We start from the raw sequence: 25,098 nt of genomic DNA on the forward strand, positions 1-25,098 counted from the left end.
GATATGTGACTAAATGACTGCCAAACCCATTGCCTGTATTAAAGAGCTCTAAAAACTCTGGGTAACAATGTGTTTTTTCAGAGACCCTGCAGATGTTTCTTCTGAGAGTGACAATGCCATGACCTCTAGCACTGTGAGCAAGCTTGCAGAAGCCAGGAGAACTACGTATCTCTCTGGGAGATGGGTGTGTGATGACCACAATGGGGACACCAGCATCAGCATTGCAGGGCCTTGGATAAGTCTTCCTAATAATGGAGACTATTCAGTTTATTACAACTGGGTGGAAGAGAAAAAAACTACACAAGGACCGGGTAAGAAGCAAAGTTTTATTGACTTTCTCAGTGATCTGGCTCAGTCTGTAGAACTTTAAGTTGTGCGGCCAGCAGAAGGCACTTAAGGACTGAGACCTCCCCAGATGGTTTTGTGTAGCTTTCAGAGTAGCAGCCGTGTTAGTCTGTATTCTCAAAAAAAGAAAAGGAGTACTTGTGGCACCTTAGAGACTAACAAATTTATTAGAGCATAAGCTTTCGTGAGCTACAGCTCACTTCATCGGATGCATTTGGTGGAAAAAACAGAGTAGAGATTTATATACACACACACAGAGAACATGAAACAATGGGTTTATCATACACACTGTAAGGAGAGTGATCACTTAAGATAAGCCATCACCAACAGCAGGGGGGGGAAGGAGGAAAACCTTTCATGGTGACAAGCAGGTAGGCTAATTCCAGCAGTTAACAAGAATATCAGAGGAACAGTGGGGGGTGGGGTGGGAGGGAGAAATACCATGGGGAAATAGTTTTACTTTGTGTAATGACTCATCCATTCCCAGTCTCTATTCAAGCCTAAGTTAATTGTATCCAGTTTGCAAATTAATTCCAATTCAGCAGTCTCTCGTTGGAGTCTGTTTTTGAAGCTTTTTTGTTGAAGTATAGCCACTCTTAGGTCTGTGATCGAGTGACCAGAGAGATTGAAGTGTTCTCCAACTGGTTTTTGAATGTTATAATTCTTGACGTCTGATTTGTGTCCATTCATTCTTTTACGTAGAGACTGTCCAGTTTGGCCAATGTACATGGCAGAGGGGCATTGCTGGCACATGATGGCATATATCACATTGGTAGATGCGCAGGTGAAGGAGCCTCTGATAGTGTGGCTGATGTGATTAGGCCCTATGATGGTATCCCCTGAATAGATATGTGGACAGAGTTGGCAACGGGCTTTGTTGCAAGGATAGGTTCCTGGGTTAGTGGTTCTGTTGTGTGGTGTGTGGTTGCTGGTGAGTATTTGCTTCAGATTGGGGGGCTGTCTGTAAGCAAGGACTGGTCTGTCTCCCAAGATCTGAGAGAGCGATGGCTCGTCCTTCAGGATAGGTTGTAGATCCTTGATGATGCGTTGGAGGGGTTTTAGTTGGGGGCTGAAGGTGATGGCTAGTGGCGTTCTGTTGTTTTCTTTGTTGGGCCTGTCCTGTAGTAGGTGACTTCTGGGTACTCTTCTGGCTCTGTCAATCTGTTTCTTCACTTCAGCAGGTGGGTACTGTAGTTGTAGGAATGCATGATAGAGATCTTGTAGGTGTTTGTCTCTGTCTGAGGGGTTGGAGCAAATGCGGTTATATCGTAGCGCTTGGCTGTAGACAATGGATCGAGTGGTATGATCTGGATGAAAGCTAGAGGCATGTAGGTAGGAATAGCGGTCAGTAGGTTTCCGATATAGGGTGGTGTTTATGTGACCATCGCTTATTAGCACCGTAGTGTCCAGGAAGTGGATCTCTTGTGTGGACTGGTCCAGGCTGAGGTTGATGGTGGGATGGAAATTGTTGAAATCATGGTGGAATTCCTCAAGAGCTTCTTTTCCATGGGTCCAGATGATGAAGATGTCATCAATGTAGCGCAAGTAGAGTAGGGGCATTAGGGAACGAGAGCTGAGGAAGCGTTGTTCTAAGTCAGCCATAAAAATGTTGGCATACTGTGGGGCCATGCGGGTACCCATCGCAGTGCCGCTGATTTGAAGGTATACATTGTCACCAAATGTGAAATAGTTATGGGTCAGGACAAAGTCACAAAGTTCTGCCACCAGGTTAGCCGTGACAGTATCGGGGATACTGTTCCTGACGGCTTGTAGTCCATCTTTGTGTGGAATGTTGGTGTAGAGGGCTTCTACATCCATAGTGGCTAGGATGGTGTTTTTAGGAAGATCACCAATGGACTGTAGTTTCCTCAGGAAATCGGTGGTGTCTCGAAGATAGCTGGGAGTGCTGGTAACGAAGGGCCTGAGGAGGGAGTCTACATAGCCAGACAATCCTGCTGTCAGGGTGCCAATGCCTGAGATGATGGGGCGTCCAGGATTTCCAGGTTTATGGATCTTGGGTAGCAGATAGAATACCCCAGGTCCTGGCTCCAGGGGTGTGTCTGTGCGGATTTGTTCTTGTGCTTTTTCAGGGAGTTTCTTGAGCAAATGCTGTAGTTTCTTTTGGTAACTCTCAGTGGGATCAGAGGGTAATGGCTTGTAGAAAGTGGTGTTGGAGAGCTGCCTAGTAGCCTCTTGTTCATACTCTGACCTATTCATGATGACGACAGCACCTCCTTTGTCAGCCTTTTTGATTATGATGTCAGAGTTGTTTCTGAGGCTGTGGATGGCACTGTGTTCTGCATGGCTGAGGTTATGGGGTAAGCGATGCTGCTTTTCCACAATTTCAGCTCGTGCACGTCGGCGGAAGCAGTCTATGTAGAAATCCAGGCTGCTGTTTCGACCTTCAGGAGGAGTCCACCTAGAATCCTTCTTTTTGTAGTGTTGGCAGGAAGGTCTCTGTGGGTTAATATGTTGGTCAGAGGTGTGTTGGAAATATTCCTTGAGTCTGAGACGTCGAAAATAGGATTCTAGGTCACCACAGAACTGTATCATGTTCGTGGGGGTGGAGGGGCAAAAGGAGAGGCCCCGAGATAGGACAGATTCTTCCGCTGGGCTAAGAGTATAGTTGGATAGATTAACAATATTGCTGGGTGGGTTACGGGAACCATTGTTGTGGCCCCTTGTGGCATATAGTAGTTTAGATAGCTTAGTGTCCTTTTTCTTTTGTAGAGAATCAAAGTGTGTTTTGTAAATGGCTTGTCTAGTTTTTGTAAAGTCCAGCCACGAGGAAGTTTGTGTGGAAGGTTGGTTCTTTATGAGAGTATCCAGTTTTGAGAGCTCATTCTTAATCTTTCCCTGTTTGCTGTAGAGGATGTTGATCAGGTGGTTCCGCAGTTTCCTTGAGAGTGTGTGGCACAAGCTGTCAGCATAGTCTGTGTGGTATGTAGATTGTAATGGATTTTTTACCTTCAGTCCTTTCGGTATGATGTCCATCTGTTTGCATTTGGAGAGGAAGATGATGTCTGTCTGTATCTGTGCGAGTTTTTTCATGAAGTTGACAGATTTCCACTCTATACGGCTAAATTCAGTGCCTTGCATAATCACAGGTTTCAGAGTAGCAGCCGTGTTAGTCTGTATTCTCAAAAAAAGAAAAGGAGTACTTGTGGCACCTTAGAGACTAACAAATTTATTAGAGCATAAGCTTTCGTGAGCTACAGCTCACTTCATCGGATGCATTTGGTGGAAAAAACAGAGTAGAGATTTATATACACACACACAGAGAACATGAAACAATGGGTTTATCATACACACTGTAAGGAGAGTGATCACTTAAGATAAGCCATCACCAACAGCAGGGGGGGGAAGGAGGAAAACCTTTCATGGTGACAAGCAGGTAGGCTAATTCCAGCAGTTAACAAGAATATCAGAGGAACAGTGGGGGGTGGGGTGGGAGGGAGAAATACCATGGGGAAATAGTTTTACTTTGTGTAATGACTCATCCATTCCCAGTCTCTATTCAAGCCTAAGTTAATTGTATCCAGTTTGCAAATTAATTCCAATTCAGCAGTCTCTCGTTGGAGTCTGTTTTTGAAGCTTTTTTGTTGAAGTATAGCCACTCTTAGGTCTGTGATCGAGTGACCAGAGAGATTGAAGTGTTCTCCAACTGGTTTTTGAATGTTATAATTCTTGACGTCTGATTTGTGTCCATTCATTCTTTTACGTAGAGACTGTCCAGTTTGGCCAATGTACATGGCAGAGGGGCATTGCTGGCACATGATGGCATATATCACATTGGTAGATGCGCAGGTGAAGGAGCCTCTGATAGTGTGGCTGATGTGATTAGGCCCTATGATGGTATCCCCTGAATACAGACACACCCCTGGAGCCAGGACCTGGGGTATTCTATCTGCTACCCAAGATCCATAAACCTGGAAATCCTGGACGCCCCATCATCTCAGGCATTGGCACCCTGACAGCAGGATTGTCTGGCTATGTAGACTCCCTCCTCAGGCCCTTCGTTACCAGCACTCCCAGCTATCTTCGAGACACCACCGATTTCCTGAGGAAACTACAGTCCATTGGTGATCTTCCTAAAAACACCATCCTAGCCACTATGGATGTAGAAGCCCTCTACACCAACATTCCACACAAAGATGGACTACAAGCCGTCAGGAACAGTATCCCCGATACTGTCACGGCTAACCTGGTGGCAGAACTTTGTGACTTTGTCCTGACCCATAACTATTTCACATTTGGTGACAATGTATACCTTCAAATCAGCGGCACTGCGATGGGTACCCGCATGGCCCCACAGTATGCCAACATTTTTATGGCTGACTTAGAACAACGCTTCCTCAGCTCTCGTTCCCTAATGCCCCTACTCTACTTGCGCTACATTGATGACATCTTCATCATCTGGACCCATGGAAAAGAAGCTCTTGAGGAATTCCACCATGATTTCAACAATTTCCATCCCACCATCAACCTCAGCCTGGACCAGTCCACACAAGAGATCCACTTCCTGGACACTACGGTGCTAATAAGCGATGGTCACATAAACACCACCCTATATCGGAAACCTACTGACCGCTATTCCTACCTACATGCCTCTAGCTTTCATCCAGATCATACCACTCGATCCATTGTCTACAGCCAAGCGCTACGATATAACCGCATTTGCTCCAACCCCTCAGACAGAGACAAACACCTACAAGATCTCTATCATGCATTCCTACAACTACAGTACCCACCTGCTGAAGTGAAGAAACAGATTGACAGAGCCAGAAGAGTACCCAGAAGTCACCTACTACAGGACAGGCCCAACAAAGAAAACAACAGAACGCCACTAGCCATCACCTTCAGCCCCCAACTAAAACCCCTCCAACGCATCATCAAGGATCTACAACCTATCCTGAAGGACGAGCCATCGCTCTCTCAGATCTTGGGAGACAGACCAGTCCTTGCTTACAGACAGCCCCCCAATCTGAAGCAAATACTCACCAGCAACCACACACCACACAACAGAACCACTAACCCAGGAACCTATCCTTGCAACAAAGCCCGTTGCCAACTCTGTCCACATATCTATTCAGGGGATACCATCATAGGGCCTAATCACATCAGCCACACTATCAGAGGCTCCTTCACCTGCGCATCTACCAATGTGATATATGCCATCATGTGCCAGCAATGCCCCTCTGCCATGTACATTGGCCAAACTGGACAGTCTCTACGTAAAAGAATGAATGGACACAAATCAGACGTCAAGAATTATAACATTCAAAAACCAGTTGGAGAACACTTCAATCTCTCTGGTCACTCGATCACAGACCTAAGAGTGGCTATACTTCAACAAAAAAGCTTCAAAAACAGACTCCAACGAGAGACTGCTGAATTGGAATTAATTTGCAAACTGGATACAATTAACTTAGGCTTGAATAGAGACTGGGAATGGATGAGTCATTACACAAAGTAAAACTATTTCCCCATGGTATTTCTCCCTCCCACCCCACCCCCCACTGTTCCTCTGATATTCTTGTTAACTGCTGGAATTAGCCTACCTGCTTGTCACCATGAAAGGTTTTCCTCCTTCCCCCCCCTGCTGTTGGTGATGGCTTATCTTAAGTGATCACTCTCCTTACAGTGTGTATGATAAACCCATTGTTTCATGTTCTCTGTGTGTGTGTATATAAATCTCTACTCTGTTTTTTCCACCAAATGCATCCGATGAAGTGAGCTGTAGCTCACGAAAGCTTATGCTCTAATAAATTTGTTAGTCTCTAAGGTGCCACAAGTACTCCTTTTCTTTTTTTGTGTAGCTTTGTAGCAGCAAATGAGCCATTTCACCATAGTCCTAAGGAGATGAAGGATTGCTCATAAAGGGATCAAAACTTTGTAATTCTCTTCTGGTGGGGAGACACTAGTAAGATATATAATACAGAAGTGTAATAGAAGAAAACAATGTCAGTTGTTGTTAACATGGTTTACATGCTGTAGAGCAAATGTAACAAATATTCCAAAAATTACTGTTTTCTACTAACTTCTGGCAGCCCTGTTGTGACTGAGTATTGGATTCCCAAGGTTCTGAATACTGATAAATGATGCTGTCTTGGGTCTGTTTCATTAACAGGATATGATTAAAGCCATAATGAAATGATTTCTTCATTTCTTTTAGATATGGAGCATAATAATCCTGCCTATACCATCAGTGCTGCATTGTGCTATGCAACTCAACTCGTTAACATTTTGTCTCATATACTTGATGTAAATCTTCCCAAGAAGTTGTGTAACAGGCAAGTGGTTCCACATTTTTAAGAAGCTGAATGGCTGACCAATTTTGAGATGACTTTAGTTCACTCTTCTTCTGTGAGTATAACCTACAAGAAGCTGTTACCTGGGCTGGCTGGTTTGTAATGGCTTTACGTTTTTGTGCAACTTACTTGTCTTTGGGATGGCAAATAGGGGCTTGAAGTCCAGTTAATATGTTTTTGAGAGCCCAGACTTTTCAGGATAGGTCAGATTTGTAGTTTTTCCACTACAAGCATTCAGTGATCTCGGTGTAGGAATGCAGTATGACCTAGGATTAATAGAGCACTTCTCATCCTAAAGGAGCCCACAGAGCTTCAGTTCTATGGCCCAGTTCAACAACTTAGTCATGTGACTCAGTAGTAGTCATGTTGAGAAAGGGCTGAAGCCTGGAGCTCTATAATACGCACTGCACCACTACAATGCAGCCATCTCTGGGATGAGGAGCCAAACCAGTGGGAAGCACTATGCAAACTCCACATTTTTTCAAAAGTGCCATTGAGTCTTTTAATGTCTGTGCAGAGCAGGTGGGCTCCATATCCACCAGACTGTATGGAGCTCAGTTTATCTACTTAGGCTGGGGAGGGCTCCGTCAACCCTGCAGAGGTCTGAACCACAGAGACTTTTTCAGTATTTAAAGCTAGAATTTTAAACTGCTAAGAGAAACTCTCTGGCCCTAATGGGCCTTTCTGTTCTCCTAACTTACCCCATTGAAGCCAGTAGCATTATTCATGGGAATAAGGTGGGCAGAATCTGGCCCCAAATGGGTGTTGTCTGGTAAAAATTAGTGAGCTTGCAAGGTGAGGATATGTGTTCTCACAAATGCTCTAGACACTGGTGCTCTGATTGATTTTAAACAAATGTTTAACATGGGGGTGTTTATCTGTAAGCATATGGTGATAAGCCAACAGAGTGCTCTGAAATAAAAATCAAGTTACTGACTCAAGACAATATCAACAGCTTTTCTCTCTCTCTCTGTGTGTGTGTGTGTGTGTGTGTGTGTGTGTGTGCTTTTTTTTTTTTTTTTTAACAGCGAGTTCTGTAGCGAGAACCTCAGCAGGTGGAAGTTTACTCGGGCAGTGAAGAAGCTGAATGCCAATATCCTTTATCTTTGTTTTTCTCAGGTCTGGTGAATACATATTTAGATTCTTTGAACATATTTTAAAATAACTGAAGTTATAAGGATCCTCCAGTAACTACTTTTTTTCCTCTTTCTCCATTTTTCTAGCATGTAAATTTAGATTTATTGCATCCACTACATACACTCAGGAACCTTATGTACCTGGTCAGTCCAGACACTGAAAACTTGGGCAGGTAAATAGATGGAACGTTTTTGTCTTGTCTCCATAATGTAGAATTTATTTTTAAATTCTAAAGGTTTAACTTATCATCATGGTTAGTATTGCTATCAGGGGCTGATCCTGCTTCTTCACTGCAGCTGTGGAAGGTGCTGACCCAGCAAACTAGAGGGGTTCCTTTGTGGCAATCAAGATGGTTCCAGTGTGGAAATGGGGGAGGATAGCATTTGGGACCCTTGTTGGGGACCTGTATGTCATAGAATTCTGTCCATGTTTTTAAAAAGATGTTGTAGAATTGGAGAGAGTGCAGAAAAGAGCAAAAAAATTATCTGAAGGCTTTAGATACAATGCCTTACAATGAGATACGTAAAGAGATCAATCTGTTTAGCTTATTAAAAAAAAAAAAGAGAGAGAGATCGAGAGGTGTAACCTTGCTGATGAGCCATGTGGGAGTCAATGTGCTTCCACATGATGCTGGAATTTGTAATTTTTTTTTTTTTTCAGTTTGGGTTTTTAAAAATCCAGGAAATTATGTTTAAAAGAAACTACATTAAAAGAACATTAAGGTTGTGAAGACTTGAAAATTCAGAAATGTCAGGGTTAAGAGTACTATGCTGTTGGATGCCCTGTGCACACCAGGCAGGAGATAGGAGTTAGAGGGCCATTCCTGGTCTTTTCAGGTCAAGATGGGGGCAGAAAATCAACCCATGCTTCTTGTGTGGCATCACGGAACAATACAATCAGGCTGAGCAAATACATTTACAAGTACGGGCTCCTGCGTTCCACCTATGAGTTTGTCCTGGATCTTGTACATGGTGGAGATCTACAATGGGTAATTTGATATTGGACACATCCCAGTATATTGAATTTTATACTGAGCTAGCTTTAAAAATTAAAACCAGCTGTTCTGTAGCAGTCAGAGACTTCCACCATCATGGCTGTTGGTGAATAATTTCTCTGCGGCTTTTTTAATATTTCAAAGTCCAAAGCAGAGCACTGTTAGAAATTCCTCCCTCTTCGTTGCTCTGTAGACCAAAACTTCAGTATCACTCACCATTTCCTCAGCATATGCTGTCATCACTGAGTATTTCTCTCAGCCAAGTAATAGAGACATGGTAACTATGTAATATAGCTGATTTATGCTCTTACTTGGCCTTGATCTGCTTCCCGATGTACCCAAGGTGTAGTTCCTCTGCTGTTTTTCACTGTGGGGGCTGATGGGATTGTGTCGATGTGTTCACAGGTCTGGGCCATTTGAAATAAGTGCTGATCTTGAAGACTCCATGGAGTTGGTGGATCCCGGTGCTGCTGGTGAAACGGATGAGAGTGGAGATGAGCACGTCAGCGACGAAGAGACTGACCTAGGGACGGACTGGGAGAATCTGCCAAGCCCTAGATTCTGCGATATCCCCTCTCAGCCGGTAGAGATGTTGCAGAGTCGGAGCACACAGGCCTCCCCGCCTATCGCCAGCAGCAGCGCGGGTGGAATGATTTCTTCTGCTGCAGCCTCCGTGACGTCCTGGTTCAAGGCATACACTGGACACCGTTAACGAGCACACGGGAAGGATCATAGGCCTTGCGGAAGGAATCCCTCCCCCGCCAATGCTGTAATAACCCTTACATGTTGAGTTAAGTAGTGCCTGGAATGCAAGAGGTCAGACTTTAATTTTGTAAACCAGAAGAACCTTTTTATTTACTCAAGATGACTGTGACGGTGACGTTTTGTAAATTAGCTAGACCTACGCTTCTGACTTATTCCATAAGAGCACTTGCTGTCTCTGAATTCTGTCTGCATTGTTGAATGGTGAAGAAAAAGGGCCCTGCAGCAGTGTCCAGATTTTTACTTCCTGAAGGAGGAGGAGGTTTGGAATACTCAGATCAGGGACAAGGATGGGGAGAAAGCTGCTAAAAATTCAGACTGGACAGTGATGCAAACACACATGAGTCACATTTGGTTAAACTCCCTACAGAGTTTTGTTTGTGTGTGTTTAGATCTGGGTCACATACTGCATAGAAAACTTACAGCACAACTGTACATCTTGAAATCATTTTTTTGTTCATCTGGGATATGAACATTTTTAATGTGGTTTTTCATCTTTGTTGCCATATTTTTAAGAGAAAGCAGCATGGATTGTGACTTACGACGTTGATTGCTTTTTAAAAATTGGGTTCTGGGTATGCTCTTGGGGTAGAAAACTGGTTCATTTCACGCTGTTTTCATTAGCAGGTTGTCTAAAAGTTTCAGGTTGTGCTGTTCAAAGCACCCAGGGTTTTTACTATTAATACCACACACACCAAAGAAACACTGGACATTCTCTTAACTGGACCCACATTCGCCAATACAGAAGGATGACATTGCTGCAATAATATCCATCAATTACAACAGCTCCATGGTTGCAGTTTTCACTTCAAGCTAGTTTAATGAAGCTGTGTGGTCTCCATGCATTTGAAAAGCTATTTTATTTTGTGTTTATAGTGGGGGGGGGGGGTTCTTGCTCACTAACTACTGAGAAGTCCATTTCACTGCAGAAATGCTTATGGTGCAGTCAGCCTGCCTGAAAAACCACAGGAAGATGTGTGGGCAGACACTTTCATTAGCAAGCGCCCCTCTGCAGCCTCCTGCCTTGCAGATACGTATTAATTTGCGTACAAATGTTTTTCTCAGTGAGCTTCAGAAACATGATTTACATTTTATCCAGCTGAGATGATTTTACTTCTTCATGGAGTAAATGGCATAAACACATGTTCCCCTCCCACTCCCCTCAAATGGAAGATCTCAGCCATTCTATCTTATTGTTCTCTTATGGTGACACGTCTGTTCCTGTACAAACAGCTGGTGGTAGATTGCAGTGAGCTTATGTGGGATTACTTTGTCATCTCTGGGTGCGTGTGCACTTGTCAGATATTGGCTCTGGGGCTTGCTCACCTCACTCTTCCTTTCCCTCTGTAGTGATTTTTCTTCTAACTAGAAGAATGAGATGTATGACTTCCTGAATGCTGGCTCATGTAACTCCAGCAAGGAGTGCTGGAAGAAGGGCAACTTGTAATACTTCTCTGCCCCCGAGTCCAGGCAGATTTACACACAGTGATGGGCTCTTTTACTGAAGCGTACCAATCACAAGCTCTTCTCTCTCCCTTTTCCCTCTTTTGTATGGCAGCTCTTTCCATGTAGCCTCAGGGGTGAGGATGTGACAAAGAAGCCTTCGGGGATATGGGATTCCTTTAATTTTTTCTTATTTTGTGACTTTGGGGAATTTTTTTTTTTTTTAAACCAAAGACCCTTAAATCTGTAATGTTGGAACGTAAACTTTTAGATGGGATTTCCCTGAATCCATACAACTGCTTTAGTTGAAACCCAAGACTGGGGTTCATTCTGGGAAAGGGAACAGTTGAATTAATAGGAGAATAGTCAAGAATCCTGCTCTAATATAGTCTGAATTAAGACTGCCAGGTCGCTAGAGACTGCTGCTGAGGATAAGACTAGAACTCTGTCCAAGGACGGGGGAAGCTAGGATTCTGTTACTGTGTTAAGTAAAAGCACTTTACTAGTTGCAGCCGATCAGATCCCTTGGAGTGTGTGAGCAACCAGCACATGCTCACAAGTACTGTATTTTGGGCTCTTCGTGTCACCTCTGATACTATTCGGTTCTCCATTTATTTTGCACTGGACCACACCATGTAAATATCCTTTTACGTACACATTTCTACCACTGTTTTATGTGCTACTTATTAGTTCTTGCATTTACATGAAAAAAGTTTTATTTCAGTTTTATACACTAAACTTAATTAGGTACTTCACAAAAAATCTTTAAGCCATAGACCGTCATAAACATCATGTTTTCCATATTTTAAAATAATTTCTTTGCACACATGTCATTTCACTCAAAGTGTGCAGAGGCACCAAAAGATTGTTACAATGAGATGGGACATATCTTTTCAATAAATGCTTTTGTAACAGGATACAGAATTTTTTTCTTAAAAAAAAAAAAAAGGAAAAAAAATGGTTTGCAGTGATGGGGGCGGGATGGTTTGTGTCCAAACCTTGAGTGCACTTGACTGGATTAGTTAATAGATTGTTTGTTTTTCCCAGGGGTTGGGAGGGGGAAACCGCCCTTCAATTATGCATATTCTATTTGAAGGCAGCCAATAGAGAATTTATTAAATGATTTACGGTACCATGAATGCAGGAATTTCCATTTAGGCCATGATTTTTGAAAGCAACTAGTGATCTTAAGTGCCTAACCCAAGATTTTCAGGGACAGGGCTGAGAACCATCAGCTGAAAAACAGGCCCCTTTCAGGTGTCTCAAACTGGGCACCTAAAAATCACTAGTCATTTTTGAAAAGCTGTGCCTTCCTCTGCAACTTCCAAACTGCTGTAACTAAACACAAATGTTTTATCTAAATTTTATTGTATTACTGCAATAAATCTTTAACGGTAATTTTCCAAAGGTGTATTTAAAAAAAAAAGTGTGTTTTGTTCATAAATATGGGGAAAGAGCATCAGTGTTTATAGAATTTAAATGTACCTTATGCACTTGAGTCAGGTCTACCTTAGAAATGGTTTGCTGGTATAGCTACGGTGGCAAACCCCTCCTAGTGTTCACACAGTTATATTGGCCAAAAAGTGCGTTGATTGGTATAGCCTACTGACTAGCAACATGCACTGAACTCGCAGAAGCACTTTTTTGCCAGTTTAATTTACAGTCTACACTGAGGCTCTTTCTGATATAAAAATGTTGCCAAGAAAAAACACTCCTCCCTAGTTGACATTACTATATGGGGAAGTTTCTCATGTAGGCCAGGCTTCATTACAGATGTGGCTAACCCCAGTCCTGGTTTTGAACACACCTGCAATGGGGGCTTTGACCTGAATGTTCTCAGGGCTTGTATGGCTCTGCAGCCGATGGTGCTGTAACACTTTAGTGAAGACAATCCTATGCTGCCGGGAGAAGCGCTCCCAGCGTGGCAGTTAATCCATCCCTGCAGGAGGTGGTACTGATGTAGAGAGCTTGACAGCTATCTACAGATGGGGTGAAGTCGGTAGAACTCGCTCAGGGCTGTGAATTTTTCACCCCCCCTGAGCACCATACTTCTAGCAAGAGAGGCCTGTAGTGTAGACCAGGCTCTGCCTAAACTGGGGGGAGGGGAAAAGACATCTCAGACACTGAATTAGAATTTGTCATTTATTTAGCAAATTGCTGGGGCTCAGTTCTACCCCCCCCCCCCCCCCCGTGTTCAGACTGAGAATTGACTTCCTCTGGGAAGCTGAGGTGATTTGATAAAGGAGTCTATGTATGTGCAATATCAATATAATCACCAAGACAGCCTATTGGAAAAGAATATGCAAGTTGTGCTCTATGCACCTACCTACTTAAAGCACAGGTTAGGCTGGTGCAATGGCAGCTGGCCCTCGTCACTCCTGCTAGCTCAGGCAGCTTGCAGCAGTTGTATTCTTTCCCCTTCCGTATGTAATTTTTTTTTTCTCCTCCAAGACTCAAGGAAAGTTTCGCTTGGAGGTTTCAGACTGTCTCATCTTCATGCCTGCTTTGCCCTAACAGGGTGACCAGGATCCCACCCACCACCCCAAAGGTGATCACACTAACCCATATCTAATTACAAAATATTTTCCTCTGGGCGCTGCTGCTATTTGTGCCTCGCTGAGCTGGGCCTGGCTGCGGTGAAGCTACAGTATTTTATCTTATCTTTGCTCATTTCTGGAATGGGGGGGAAAGTCTCCCTCTTCCTTACTTTAAACTACAGCTCAAATCCAAATCACAGCCAATCCTTTCTAGGGTTGTTTTGCTGCTCTTTCCAGTAGGAACAGAAAGGAGAGCAGCACTTGCACCTGCCTGTTTAGTTTGCAATGTAGTTGTAGCTGGAGTGGTCCCAGGATACAAGAGAGAGGAGGGAATATAATTTATTGGACCAACTTCTGCTGCTGAGAGAGAAGCTCTGGAGCCACACAGCTCTTCTTAGGGTCTGGGAAAGGAACTGCCACCATCACAGCTAAATTCAAGACAGAACAGATTGTTTAGCATAAGTAGTTAGCACATATAGTAAAGGACCATTCAAAGTCCTTATGCTAAACAATCTGTTCCATCTCGCATTTAGCTGAGCTGCTGGGATTTCCTTACCCAGATCTGAAGAGCTCTTGGAAAGCTCATCCCCGTCACCCAACAGAAATTGGTCCAAAAGATATCACCTCACCCACCTTGTCTCTCTAGTGTTTAGTTAGGCTGGTGCCACCATGACTGGAGGAGCCAGGCCTGTCTCCAGGTGAAATCACAGCACAAATTAACAAGACACCACCACTCTTCCAGTTGCTGCTGTTCATTTGAGTATAAGTGTCAGGGACCCTTTCTCTTCTTTCAGCTTTCCTTCAACTTGTCATAGCCTTTCCTGTGCCCAGCTCCTGGGAAGTGTCCCCAGGAGAGCAGCAGCAAGGTGAAGTTGCCCCAAAGAGTTGAGACCCACTGCTGCCCTGAAGAATGGTTTGTGGTAATGGATTAGTTAAATGTATCATTTTACTTTTTAAAACATCACATTGTCCTGCATGGTCAGAGGACAAGAGCTGTGCAGGACGGAAAAACGTACACACAAGGGCTGCTCCACAGTGTTTTTGATAGAGAAAATTGCTCAACCCCTTCAGGAAGGGGCCAGCACCCTCCCTATCCATCCATGTAAGCAAGGGGAAAGTGTCTTAGGATATGTCTGCATTGCAATTAGACAGCCGCCATTGGCCCATGCCAGCTGACTCAGGCTTACACTAAGGGGCTGTTTAATGGCAGTGTAGGCCCAGGCTCTAGGCCACTGTGGGGTGAAGGGTCCCAGAACTCAAGTTGCAGCCTGGACACAAACTACCTTTAAACAGCCCCAGAGCCCAAGTCAGCTGGCACTGGCCACTGTGCATGTTTAACTGCAGTGCAGACATGCCCTTACATAAACCCAAGCCAGCCACCTTTCCTAGCTGGAACAAATGTCAATAGCACAGTGATACTTTTTGACTGGCCCCAATGGGAGCCTGATTTCCCCTCTCTCGTTCAGCTGCTAGTCCTGAGGCTCAGGTTGGCAATGAAAGTAGTGGTTGAGATGCAGATCCCTCCATTCAACAAAAACCATTGCTGCAGAACAGTTCCAGGCTGCATTGCAGGAGGCAGGGCCTTCAGTGATTCCAAACTGGACTGCTTGTTACTTTTCCTGCTGGCTACCTTCTGCTGCCAGAGGCTGGGTAGAATATCCCTACACCAGCAGGTCTGGTAACAGTGCATTGGGGCCCCTCTCCCACACAATGTGTTTTGATCCGGTTGAATTGGAGCTGGTGATTCACAGTGATCCTAGTCAGTCACATCCTCAGCCTTGTGGGGGCATATGAAAGAAGCACCCATACGCATGTTTTGTGGCAACGAGCTGTTCCCCTGTCCTGCCCCTTGCCTGAGGCTCTACTTGCAGAGCGTGCATCTTTTAGAAAGAAGCTAGACGTTCTTTTTTTGGTCCTTTTGAATGTTTTCATTTGCTGTGACTGAGGCTTGCATTCAAAATAAAGTGACTGCTACATCGCTCTGCTTGGCAAAACTCTCTCTGGAAAAGTGCTCACGTCACATGTTCGTTCTATTCCCATTGGCAGAAGGGAAGCACAGGTGGACAGCTGCAGTTCTTCCTTTCTGCCTCCATGGCACTGACATGGACAATGTCACAAGGGGAATTTGTTTTGAAAGTGTGTGTGATGCAAAAACAGGATTCTTATGGAAACTATTCTCTCAGCCTTATCGTTAGAGAGCAGGTCTTCATTGTAATCCACACAGGCTAGTACACCCTCTGGATAAGTGTACAAAATCCCCATGAGAAGGCAATTAATTACACAGATTAATAACGTAACAGGTCACAGACTTTATGAAGTACAACTGTGGGCAGTCAGGCCTCAGGAAGATGCACTGGCACATGGAACTGCTGTTCAGACAAGAGTAGGGCACATGCTACGTACCTACTGCAAGCTGCACTTCAGCCTCACAAGACCTGCTGGGGCAGTCATGCAGTCCAGTTAATTCGGCTCCCACGCCATTGGACATGGTCAAACAGCATTTAAATATCCACTGTAGAAAGTGTGATCAACCCAGCATCTTGAGCACAAAAGATGGTTTAGCCTGGATTCTGGCAGGAACCAAGCCATGCTTGAGGGGGACCTGAATCTTATGTTTAGAATTAGCCAGCCAGTACCATTTGAGCATAATTCTACCCTATTAAGTTTTGCAGGGGGTATGGCTGTCTCCACATTCATTCCAGTGTAGGGAGCAGTGAAAGACCACAAGCTAAGGGTTCTTCTGAAGGGTGGGGTGAGGAATTCATTCATTAAAACTGATTTTCAAACTGCATTAATTTGAAATAAGAACACACTTTTTCTCTCCCTCTGAACTACACCACAGTGTTGGCCTGAAGTTTTACATCACTTTATTTCAGGGCAAAGTGTACAAGAAGAGCAAGTCAGATAAGGCAGATCTAGAATGCACATTTTATTAAAGTAAAAAAAAAAATAACAACCAGACAACATGGGTAAGGGAGACAAGAACCTTTTTATACTCTGCCTATACAATAATAATCCTCTCTTTTGTTCACGGCTACTCTACTGTAACAAATATCTGTTCTAGTCTAATGTTAAGGTTGTCCAGTTAAATCATTTGAGGATCCTTTAACCAAGTTAACCTTTACCTATTTTAGAGTTTCTTTTCAGAAACATTCATATATTATACAGGATATACAGATTTTGAAACAAGACACTTAAAAACACACATGACTATAGCCGCAACACTATCATAGCTGCATTGTAGTGATTAAGTTGTTCAGCCAGCTGTAGACTCTATATGTACAATTAGTTTTTAATAGTGTTATTTACAAATGATGGGCTAAAAGCTGTCTGTCATCTAAAAGGCAAAGGCTCTTGTGTTTAAGTATGTGCAGTTTCATAGCCCTGTGAAAACACAATTATATACACTGTAAACAGCACAGAGCATGAAAATTTCCTCCTCCCAAGAGAAAGTCTATGTGCACTAATATTCCTCTTCCACATCTGCTCCTCCTCCTCTGGTTTTCTTGTGAAGAGTGCGGTTAAAGCTGTGGCATGCAGGGACCCAATGATTGTCATGAAGACCTAATTTACACCCAGGGATGCCTTTTTGAGACTTGTGACAGCACATCCAATACCCTGGGCCATATGGTAAAGCTTGACAGTAGGGTTTGGGATGCCACCGGCACAATGACACATCCCCTTTCACGTACTTCTTCTTGCACTGCTTGCAAGGATCTTCTTTGTAACGTGGATCACGGACCCAGCGGGAATCAGCTGGCCGTATGTTGTAGTATTCAATGATAAATCTGAAGTAACAACAAGTACATTTAAGAGCGACTAGACTCCTAGTGGGGAGCAATCTGAAGATCTTAACCATGATGTGGTGGGGCAGGAAGGCCATATACTGCTGAGGCTCCAAAAGCTGCTGAATTTTAAACCTAGTCTCCAAAAAGTCATGAGACACCTGCCTTTTCAAACAAGAAGTGTCAAGTACCTGCAAAGCACTTTCCATGGGAGATACTGAAAGGGCAAATGGCTCTATGGAAACACTATTTATCTCATACACTTTATTATCAGCAGCATCCCCAGTTTGACCCACTTCTCCTGGCTTTTCTTTAGTACTTTCCTCTAACCCTGTGTGCTCTTGCTTGTTTTGATGACCAGGATATAGAAAGAACAGCCTCCCTGGAAGTGGATCTTCACCAAAGCTAAAATTAGAAGGCTGCTCTTTCCTGCACCCCTTCTCTGTCTTGGTGACCGATATACTGATGGATAAAGACTCTCTCCTTGTCGGATGCAAATGATTAGGAATAGATACAGGTTCTCTAGCCGAACAATCAACAGTCGTACTCTTGCTCTGCATGGCATCCGAGGATAGTCCAACAGCTACTGGACACGCAGAAGGGATGGACCCCAGAGGTTCCACGATAATTTCAGAATCATCTCTGCTGCTGGGTCTCACTGAGGTTTCTTGATCAAGCTTGATGCTGATGTTCACCATGTGGATATCCACAGCTGCTACTGCCCCCAAGGACTGCTGACCAGAAGCAGCTCCTTCCCATAATTCATCAGCAGCCGAAGGGCCACGCTTTGTTCTCTGTCCATCATCATCCACTGTAATGGGATCTTTTAAACTTACCTCCTGGCCAAGGACTTTGGAAGATACCTTCCCAGTATCACACTCAGATTGCGTGCCATTTGCCAGTAACATCCGCCCTATGTTTCTCCGGAAGCTGTTGTTCCTGGATAGGCTCCCCGCTTCACGTTCGCTCTGGCGCCTCAAGCACTCAGATTCAAGCTTTGCAACCATGTCCAGCACACGGACAGGCTCATTCTGCTGCTCACCACTCCCACAGGTCCCTTTTTCAGAATGTACCTCGCAGGCCCCAGGGGCAGAGAAAGGGTCAGAAGCAGGAAGTGCACCTTTGGATTGCCCACTCAGCCTTGTAGTAGAAGCGTTCATGCAGTTTTTGGTGCAGTCGGCCAGCAAAGCACTTGCTCTGTGTTCTAGAAAAGCTACCATCTCGATTACAGATAAGGATCGACCTGGAAATATCCCTTCACCATTGTCATTAACATAATGTACAGAACAGTGCTCAATGCCACATGCAAAAGGCTCAGGCTGGGCGCACCTCCTGTTTGCCTCTCTCATTCTTTCTAATTGAATCTTTGCTTTTATAAGATCCACGGATTTCTTCCTTCGTTTAGCTGATCTTCCATCTATATCCCAGGAGCTTTTAAGTTTCATTGAGCCCATCCTATTGTTGTTGCACTGCTGGGATGCAAAGAAGGCAATCTTTTCCTTGGTATTCCCAGGTTTCACGACAGCCCAGATATCTAACGGTCCTTCCCCCTCATCCCCCTGGTGGATTGTTGCCGATGGGGCATTCTTCTTCTTCTCAACACTTGGGCCTTCTGCTGGAGCTTTCCCACTCATATTGCACATAGTATTAGGATAAATAATTCCCAAAGGCTTTCGAGATGGAGTCACGACCGGGGACGTAGATAAAATGCTCAGTTTGGTGCAGTTGTTTGTATACTTTTCCTCCTGGGCTGACCTTTGATGGTTCATATGCAGACCTCTCAGGGAATCTTGGCTTATATCTAGAGATCGCTCTTTCTTCTGTAATTTGAGGTATGGCTTTAAGTGCATGCCAGAAGCCCTAGAAAACAGAAGAAAAGGAATTATTGTAAAAGCTGCCCAGGGCTCACTTCCCCCTGAATGTGAGCGTCATAAGAATAAGGCCCATGACTGGGGACAGGAGCCACGGGAGGGGGCCAGAGCCAGGAGAGAGAGAGATCCAGAATGGCTACAGGGGCATCAACAATTGTAGTGTCCCCAGCCTGTAATGTCACTGCAGTTCACCCTTGGAGAACTTCCGTTAGCACCCTGTTAATGCTTTGATAAGCCCCAACGACCACAGAAAGGTTCCATTATAATTTCTCTAAAATGTCATGGCAACAGATTTGAAATATAAATATTCTCCCCAAAGCATTTTAGGTTCCCCCCAGGGTTCAGTTATTATAACTATTGATTTAGTCTAGATCCTTGATGCATTCATGGTTTAACCAAACTGTAAGCCCCTTCTCTCTCTCTCACCCGCCCCATCCCCCAATCTTGATATCCAGTCAAGTAGATATCCTTATCTACTGAAAAGGGGTTTTATAAAGAATGATTAAAGCAGAGTAGAGAAATTAGCAATTGTAATTATTCCGTTATACAAAGAAAGAAAAGGAGTACTTTTGGCATTTTAGAGACTAACAAATTTATTTGAGCATAAGCTTTCGTGAGCTACAGCTCACTTCATCAGATGAATGCATCCGATGAAGTAAGCTGTAGCTCACAAAAGCTTATGCTCAAATAAACTTGTTAGTCTCTAAGGTGCCACAAGTACTCCTTTTCTTTCTGCGAATACAGACTAACACGGCTGCTACTCTGAAACCTTAGTATGTTGTTAACAACCAGTTAAATGCATTTGTCTATGGAGAGATCAATGTTTTGTGCAGGATAAGCCTGAAAACAACAGAAAAAAAAAAACCACTACACCTTTCCCCCAATACAACGCGACCCGATATAACACAAATTCGGATAGAACACGGTAAAACAGCGCTCTGGGGAGCGGTGTTGCCTGCTCCGACACGCTGCTCTGAGCAGCATGTTAAGGGTGCCAGGCCGGGGGGCTTGGATGATTTGGAGGTTCTGGGGGAGAGGCAGTCAGGGGACAGGGGTGTTGGATAAGGCGTGGGAGTCCCAGGGGGCCTGTCAGGGGGTGGGGGTGTGGATAGGGGTCGGGGCAGTCAGGGGACAAGGAGCAGGTGGGCTTAGTTAGAGGGTGGGGTCTTGGGAGGAGTGGCTAGGGGCGGGGGTCTCTGGAGGGGGTAGTCAGGCGACAAGGAGCAGGGGTGGGGGGGTTGGATGGGTCGGGGAGTGACTATTAACGGAAATGCTCGAGTCCAAAGCAAGTTCGATATAATGCGGTTTCACCTATAATGCAGTAAGATTTTTTTGGCTCCCGAAGACCGCATTATATCGGGGTAGAGGTGTAGATATCAAATTAAGACTTTTCTATATTTTGCATTGTTATGAACTGAGCAAATATGAAGATGAAGTTTTTATATTGAGACTAACAGCTATACATTAGACATAGACTGAAACAAAAGTGGCATTTCTATTACAGCAGGATTACACTCTCAGAACCTCCTTTCACCGTGTACATTTATACATTTGTAATTCTACTCAGTTAAAAACCTAAAGCTGCAGGAAGGCCTAGTGGAAGCACCCACACTGCCATGGGGGAGATGCAGGACTAATTACCAGCAGCCTTCCATCTCTGGTCTCACTGGACTGTTACACAAGCATATTACAGGAACAGCTATAGGGTATGTTTCCATGGTAACGGATTAACATTTTCACATTGTAAAGCCTGTTTTGAAACTAGGATAATCTCTCTTCCTGTTCATTTAAATGGGAATTAAATGCCATCAAATTTATTGGGACAGCTTGCAACAAGTGACCAAAACCAGCATCTCTACCTTTGCCTTTCTACTCAGAAAAGTCTCTTAAAGGCATCATGGAGCTCCATAGTGGCTGTTGTGGAGTGATTTACAGATCAAATGTCCCCAGCCAATAGACAAGAGGTTTTTCTAATTGTCAGCCTATTGAATCCAACCTGGGACTCAACAGGCTAGTTGGGCTCTTTCCTTCTCACACACCACAACAGAGGTTCTGTATGATACCCTCAGTTACACTTGGGCCATCCAAAGCTGGTTTTTCAACTCAGCCTATGGTAGGAACCCAGCCTCTGAGGAGAAAAAGTAGGACATTCAGCAAAGAGTGTTTGCTAGAAGCTAAGATTCCTCAACTCCAATTGCCAGCTTAAAATGCGTTGGAGCTTGGGGACAAAAGTTCTAGACTGAGTCACTGCAGCAGATTGTCCAAAGCAAGGGAACTGCCAAAGGTGGCTCTGCCTTTGTTCTCCCTTTCCAGTTTCGCTCACCACCTTGGCCTTCGTGGCAGAAGGGAAAGAAGAGTGTGCGGTACCCACCAAACCTGAGGTCTATGCTGTGTATACTGGGAACTGATGGACAGGAGGTCTTGATCATTTGTTAGTCCACCTTCCCAGAAGATACACAATCTAGAGGTCCAATAGCACCTTCCCATCATCCCACTGCTCCCAGCCCGTGTGTGATGAGGAGATCGCAACCTCTCATCATATGCAGACTGTGCCATGGTCATCTATGTGCTTGTCACCGACCCTGGATTAGTGCAATAGGCTCCACTGGGCATTATACCCTGAGTCCATTTGGAAGCTCCAGCTTGTGCACAATGTGGCTGCTAAGTCTCTTCTGCGTGCAATTCAAGGTGTTCATTTTGACTCCTTTATTGGATCTAGACCACCTCTTCCTCAGTATTCCAACTGTTGTGACCGTGTCCTCTGTTTTCCTTCCAAGTTGGTTTCTGAACTACACAAACACTAAGATCTGCTTCCTTCCCCCAACTTTCTGATCAGCTGTGTCCTCTCAGGCTGCACTCAGAAAGTAATCAGGGCGAGGTCTCTAAATTTCCTGGAAAAGAGACCTCCCAGAAAAATCCAGGCTGCTGCATGCAGAAAGTGGTGCTTGTGGTACAGTAGGTGGCACTCTTTCCTCTTCATACTGGAACTGCACTGCTGAAGTGCCACCTCTCGCACTAGAAATAAAGACAGGTTTCAGAGTAGCAGCGGAGTTAGTCTGTATTCGCAAAAAGAAAAGGAGTACTTGTGGCACTTGAGACTTATTTTTACTAGAAATAAAACAACTTCTGGCCACTTAGAACTGCAGGTCCCTTGCAGAGAGAGAGAGAGCGCGCACGCACTGCAGTTACATAGACATTTTTGCCTTTTGGAGTCCAGTAATTTGGAAATACAAAATAAAATTCCCAGATGGAATTTCTAGTGCCAGGAAAATCTGTAAGATCGAACAGAGCCTCACTTCTCCTTTTTCACATATTTTCTGACATGCACTAAGCAGGGCAATCAGCAAAGCATCCTTCGTTAAGGAGACTGCTGCTGAACATAAGGCAAGGTATTAAATTAATAAAATAGAACTGAAGTAATTACTCCAACATGCTTAGCCAGCAGAATTGGTACAGCTGCTCAAGGCTATTTCTGGTTTATGGCAAGAGAAAGAGTAGAATCACAGATCATCTATTACGGATTCTTCATTTAAGTTCTCACATTTCTGCCAGTATTTAGGTTACCGGTGGGCGAGGTGGAGAATACTACTGAAGGCTGAACAGATTATATCATATATCAGAAAGTCATAGTTCAGTTAAGTTTTATTGCCAGAACAATTGCCGCATTTGAATTCAGAGTTTAATTACAGTGTCTATCTAGAATTGCTGAAAATCCCAATAGCTTTAGACAGTGATAAGGAAGCACTGCTAATTCCATCTGACCAACAGACTGGGGGTGCCATCAGTTTATCAAAATTTTCAGCCATTGGGGAGACAGCAAACTGCATTTTAAAAGAATTTCACAGACTTTACAGCAAAAAGTTTATTGGGGAAAGGTTCTCATCCACTGCAATGTGAAGATTAGAAAAAAGAGCTAGTTTTAGATGAATCAGCAAGCATTTTCCCCACCCCCAGAGTAACAGCACATGTTCTAATTCTAGAAGCTATAAAAGAAACAAGAGTCTTCTCATCAGAACTCGCTCACAACATGAACCATAGCCTAGACGCCCTTTAACTCAATTTCTGCTGCACTCCAGTGCTACAGGCTAGTTACTGCGGGAGCTGCAGATAATTTTTTTTTAAACTGAGCATTTTAAAGTGAGTTAAATACAAGAGTGATTCACGAGATCGGGGTCTTACCCTTTGTGGTATTAAAGTCAATTTGTTTGCCTCTACTGTGGTGCCTCAGATGTTTTATGTATAGACATCCGATGAAGTGAGCTGTAGCTCACGAAAGCTTATGGTCTAATAAATTTGTTAGTCTCTAAGGTGCCACAAGTACTCCTTTTCTTTTTGCGAATACAGACTAACACGGCTGCTACTCTGAAACCTATGTATAGACAATGACATTGTAGAAGTTATCAGGTGGGAGCTGGAAGCTTTGGCACCTGGTTAATGAACAGTTAGGGCTTTGGGGCCCCAGACAAGAACATTACCTGGATGTTTCTTCTGAAAAGGATCAGCAGTAAAATAATTAGCTGTTATTTAAAGTATCATTCTATCTTTAAACCACTGAGATAATGGGGCAGTTCACACATCTATAAGGGTGCATCCTCACTAGGAAAAGAGGTGTTGACTCATATTAAAACTATAAACTGCCTTGTCTTCACTAGGATTTTACCAAGTTATTTAACATGCGTTAGTTAACACAAGTTAAGAACACACGTTTATTCCTAGTGAAGAGAAGACCTAAGAGCTACTGTTTCAAGCTGTCTGCAGACTCAGGTAGATGTTACTGCATCAGTTTATATTTGGAAGGTCATCTTCACAATGATGAAGGCTCAGAAACCAAAATGAAAACGAGTACTTGTGGCACCTTAGAGACTAAAATTTATTTGAGCATAAGCTTTTGTGAGCTACAGCTCATTTCATCGGATGCATTCGGTGGAAAATACAGTTGAGGAAGTGAGCTGTAGCTCACGAAAGCTTATGCTCAAATAAATTTGTTAGTCTCTAAGGTGCCACAAGTATTCCTTTTCTTTTTGCGAATACAGACTAACATGGCTGCTACTCTGAAACCTGTCAGAAACCAAAGAAATTGTTCACTTTCCATGAAAGCTTAGATACAGGAGCAGAAGTCGAAGTACGGCTGGTTAGAAGTTCTCAATCTAAACTGTTTTTCTGCTCTATGGGCCAGGCTCCCCAGTCAGACTACATCCAGAATGCACCATGGCCAGGGACTCACAGCACATGATGGGAAATTCCATCTGGCCTATAGAGAAGAAAAAGGCCATGAGGCACCAAAGCAGCACTTCCAAATCAAAAAAAAACCTTGGCTGAATACCAAAACATTTCAATATTCACATTTCTGCCCAAACGCTGACTTTTTCCACAGGAAAAGAAAATGTTTGTTGACCCACTCTAGTCTGCCACAAGTTCCATGGCCAAGGTTGTAGACTACAAAAGGACAGAGTCTAAATGAATTGCCTGGACCAACTGCTAAACATGACCTTGGGCAAGTAACTTCGCCTTCTTGTGCCTCAGTTTCTTCATCGGCAAAATGGGGATAATGATCCAGAGGTCCTTTGTAAAGCACTTGGAAAGTTACAGATGAAGAATGCAGTGTAAGAGCTAGTTATTATTAAAATACATTTTGGTTCTGGACAACCGCTTGTAAGCTTTGGTAGCCCCAAAATCTTTTCGCCCAGATTCTCAGCCCAGAGTCCGTCCCCTTTGCACGGCTCAGGTAGGGCAAAGCAGCCTAAAAGCTGCTCTACCTGGCATTTCAAAGAACCCTATGGCATAGAGCAATCTCTGGGTTGCATAAAGTCAGCATATTTGGTTCTATACACCCACTACCCTTCCCCCAGTGTATGGAGAGTGACATGGGGAGGGAGCAAGCAGGGCTGGATACAATGCATTCTTACCGATCAC

At 43.9% G+C, this 25,098-nt stretch overlaps 2 protein-coding genes across 51 annotated transcripts in view; one reads left to right on the forward strand and one right to left on the reverse strand.

Moving 5' to 3' along the window:
- Positions 1 to 12,390, forward strand: part of ATG14 (autophagy related 14) — a 34,036-nt gene extending 21,646 nt beyond the window's left edge. The window contains exons 6-10 of the mRNA XM_038407199.2: positions 82 to 311; positions 6,521 to 6,638; positions 7,685 to 7,775; positions 7,880 to 7,965; positions 9,193 to 12,390. Of these exons, the coding sequence (XP_038263127.1) occupies positions 82 to 311; positions 6,521 to 6,638; positions 7,685 to 7,775; positions 7,880 to 7,965; positions 9,193 to 9,499 (832 nt within the window). The 3' untranslated portion in view covers positions 9,500 to 12,390. The remainder of the gene's footprint in view (positions 1 to 81; positions 312 to 6,520; positions 6,639 to 7,684; positions 7,776 to 7,879; positions 7,966 to 9,192) is intronic.
- The window catches only part of FBXO34 (F-box protein 34), an 89,909-nt gene that overhangs the window by 2,032 nt on the left and 62,779 nt on the right, over positions 1 to 25,098 (reverse strand). For 24 of the 50 annotated variants that reach the window (XM_043517700.1, XM_038406451.2, XM_043517703.1 and 21 more), the window contains one exon: positions 16,446 to 19,174. The exons of 2 other annotated variants lie outside the window; for them this stretch is intronic. In XM_043517700.1, coding sequence (XP_043373635.1) covers positions 16,993 to 19,174 — 2,182 coding nt within the window. In that variant the 3' untranslated portion in view covers positions 16,446 to 16,992. Of the gene's footprint in view, positions 1 to 16,445; positions 19,175 to 21,044; positions 21,531 to 21,556; positions 22,201 to 25,098 lie in introns of those variants that run through there. 24 more of the 50 variants (XM_043517676.1, XM_043517678.1, XM_043517680.1 and 21 more) reach the window with 2 other exon arrangements.

Source organism: Dermochelys coriacea, chromosome 6, assembly GCF_009764565.3.
Source record: "Dermochelys coriacea isolate rDerCor1 chromosome 6, rDerCor1.pri.v4, whole genome shotgun sequence".
Lineage (NCBI taxonomy): Eukaryota > Metazoa > Chordata > Testudines > Dermochelyidae > Dermochelys > Dermochelys coriacea.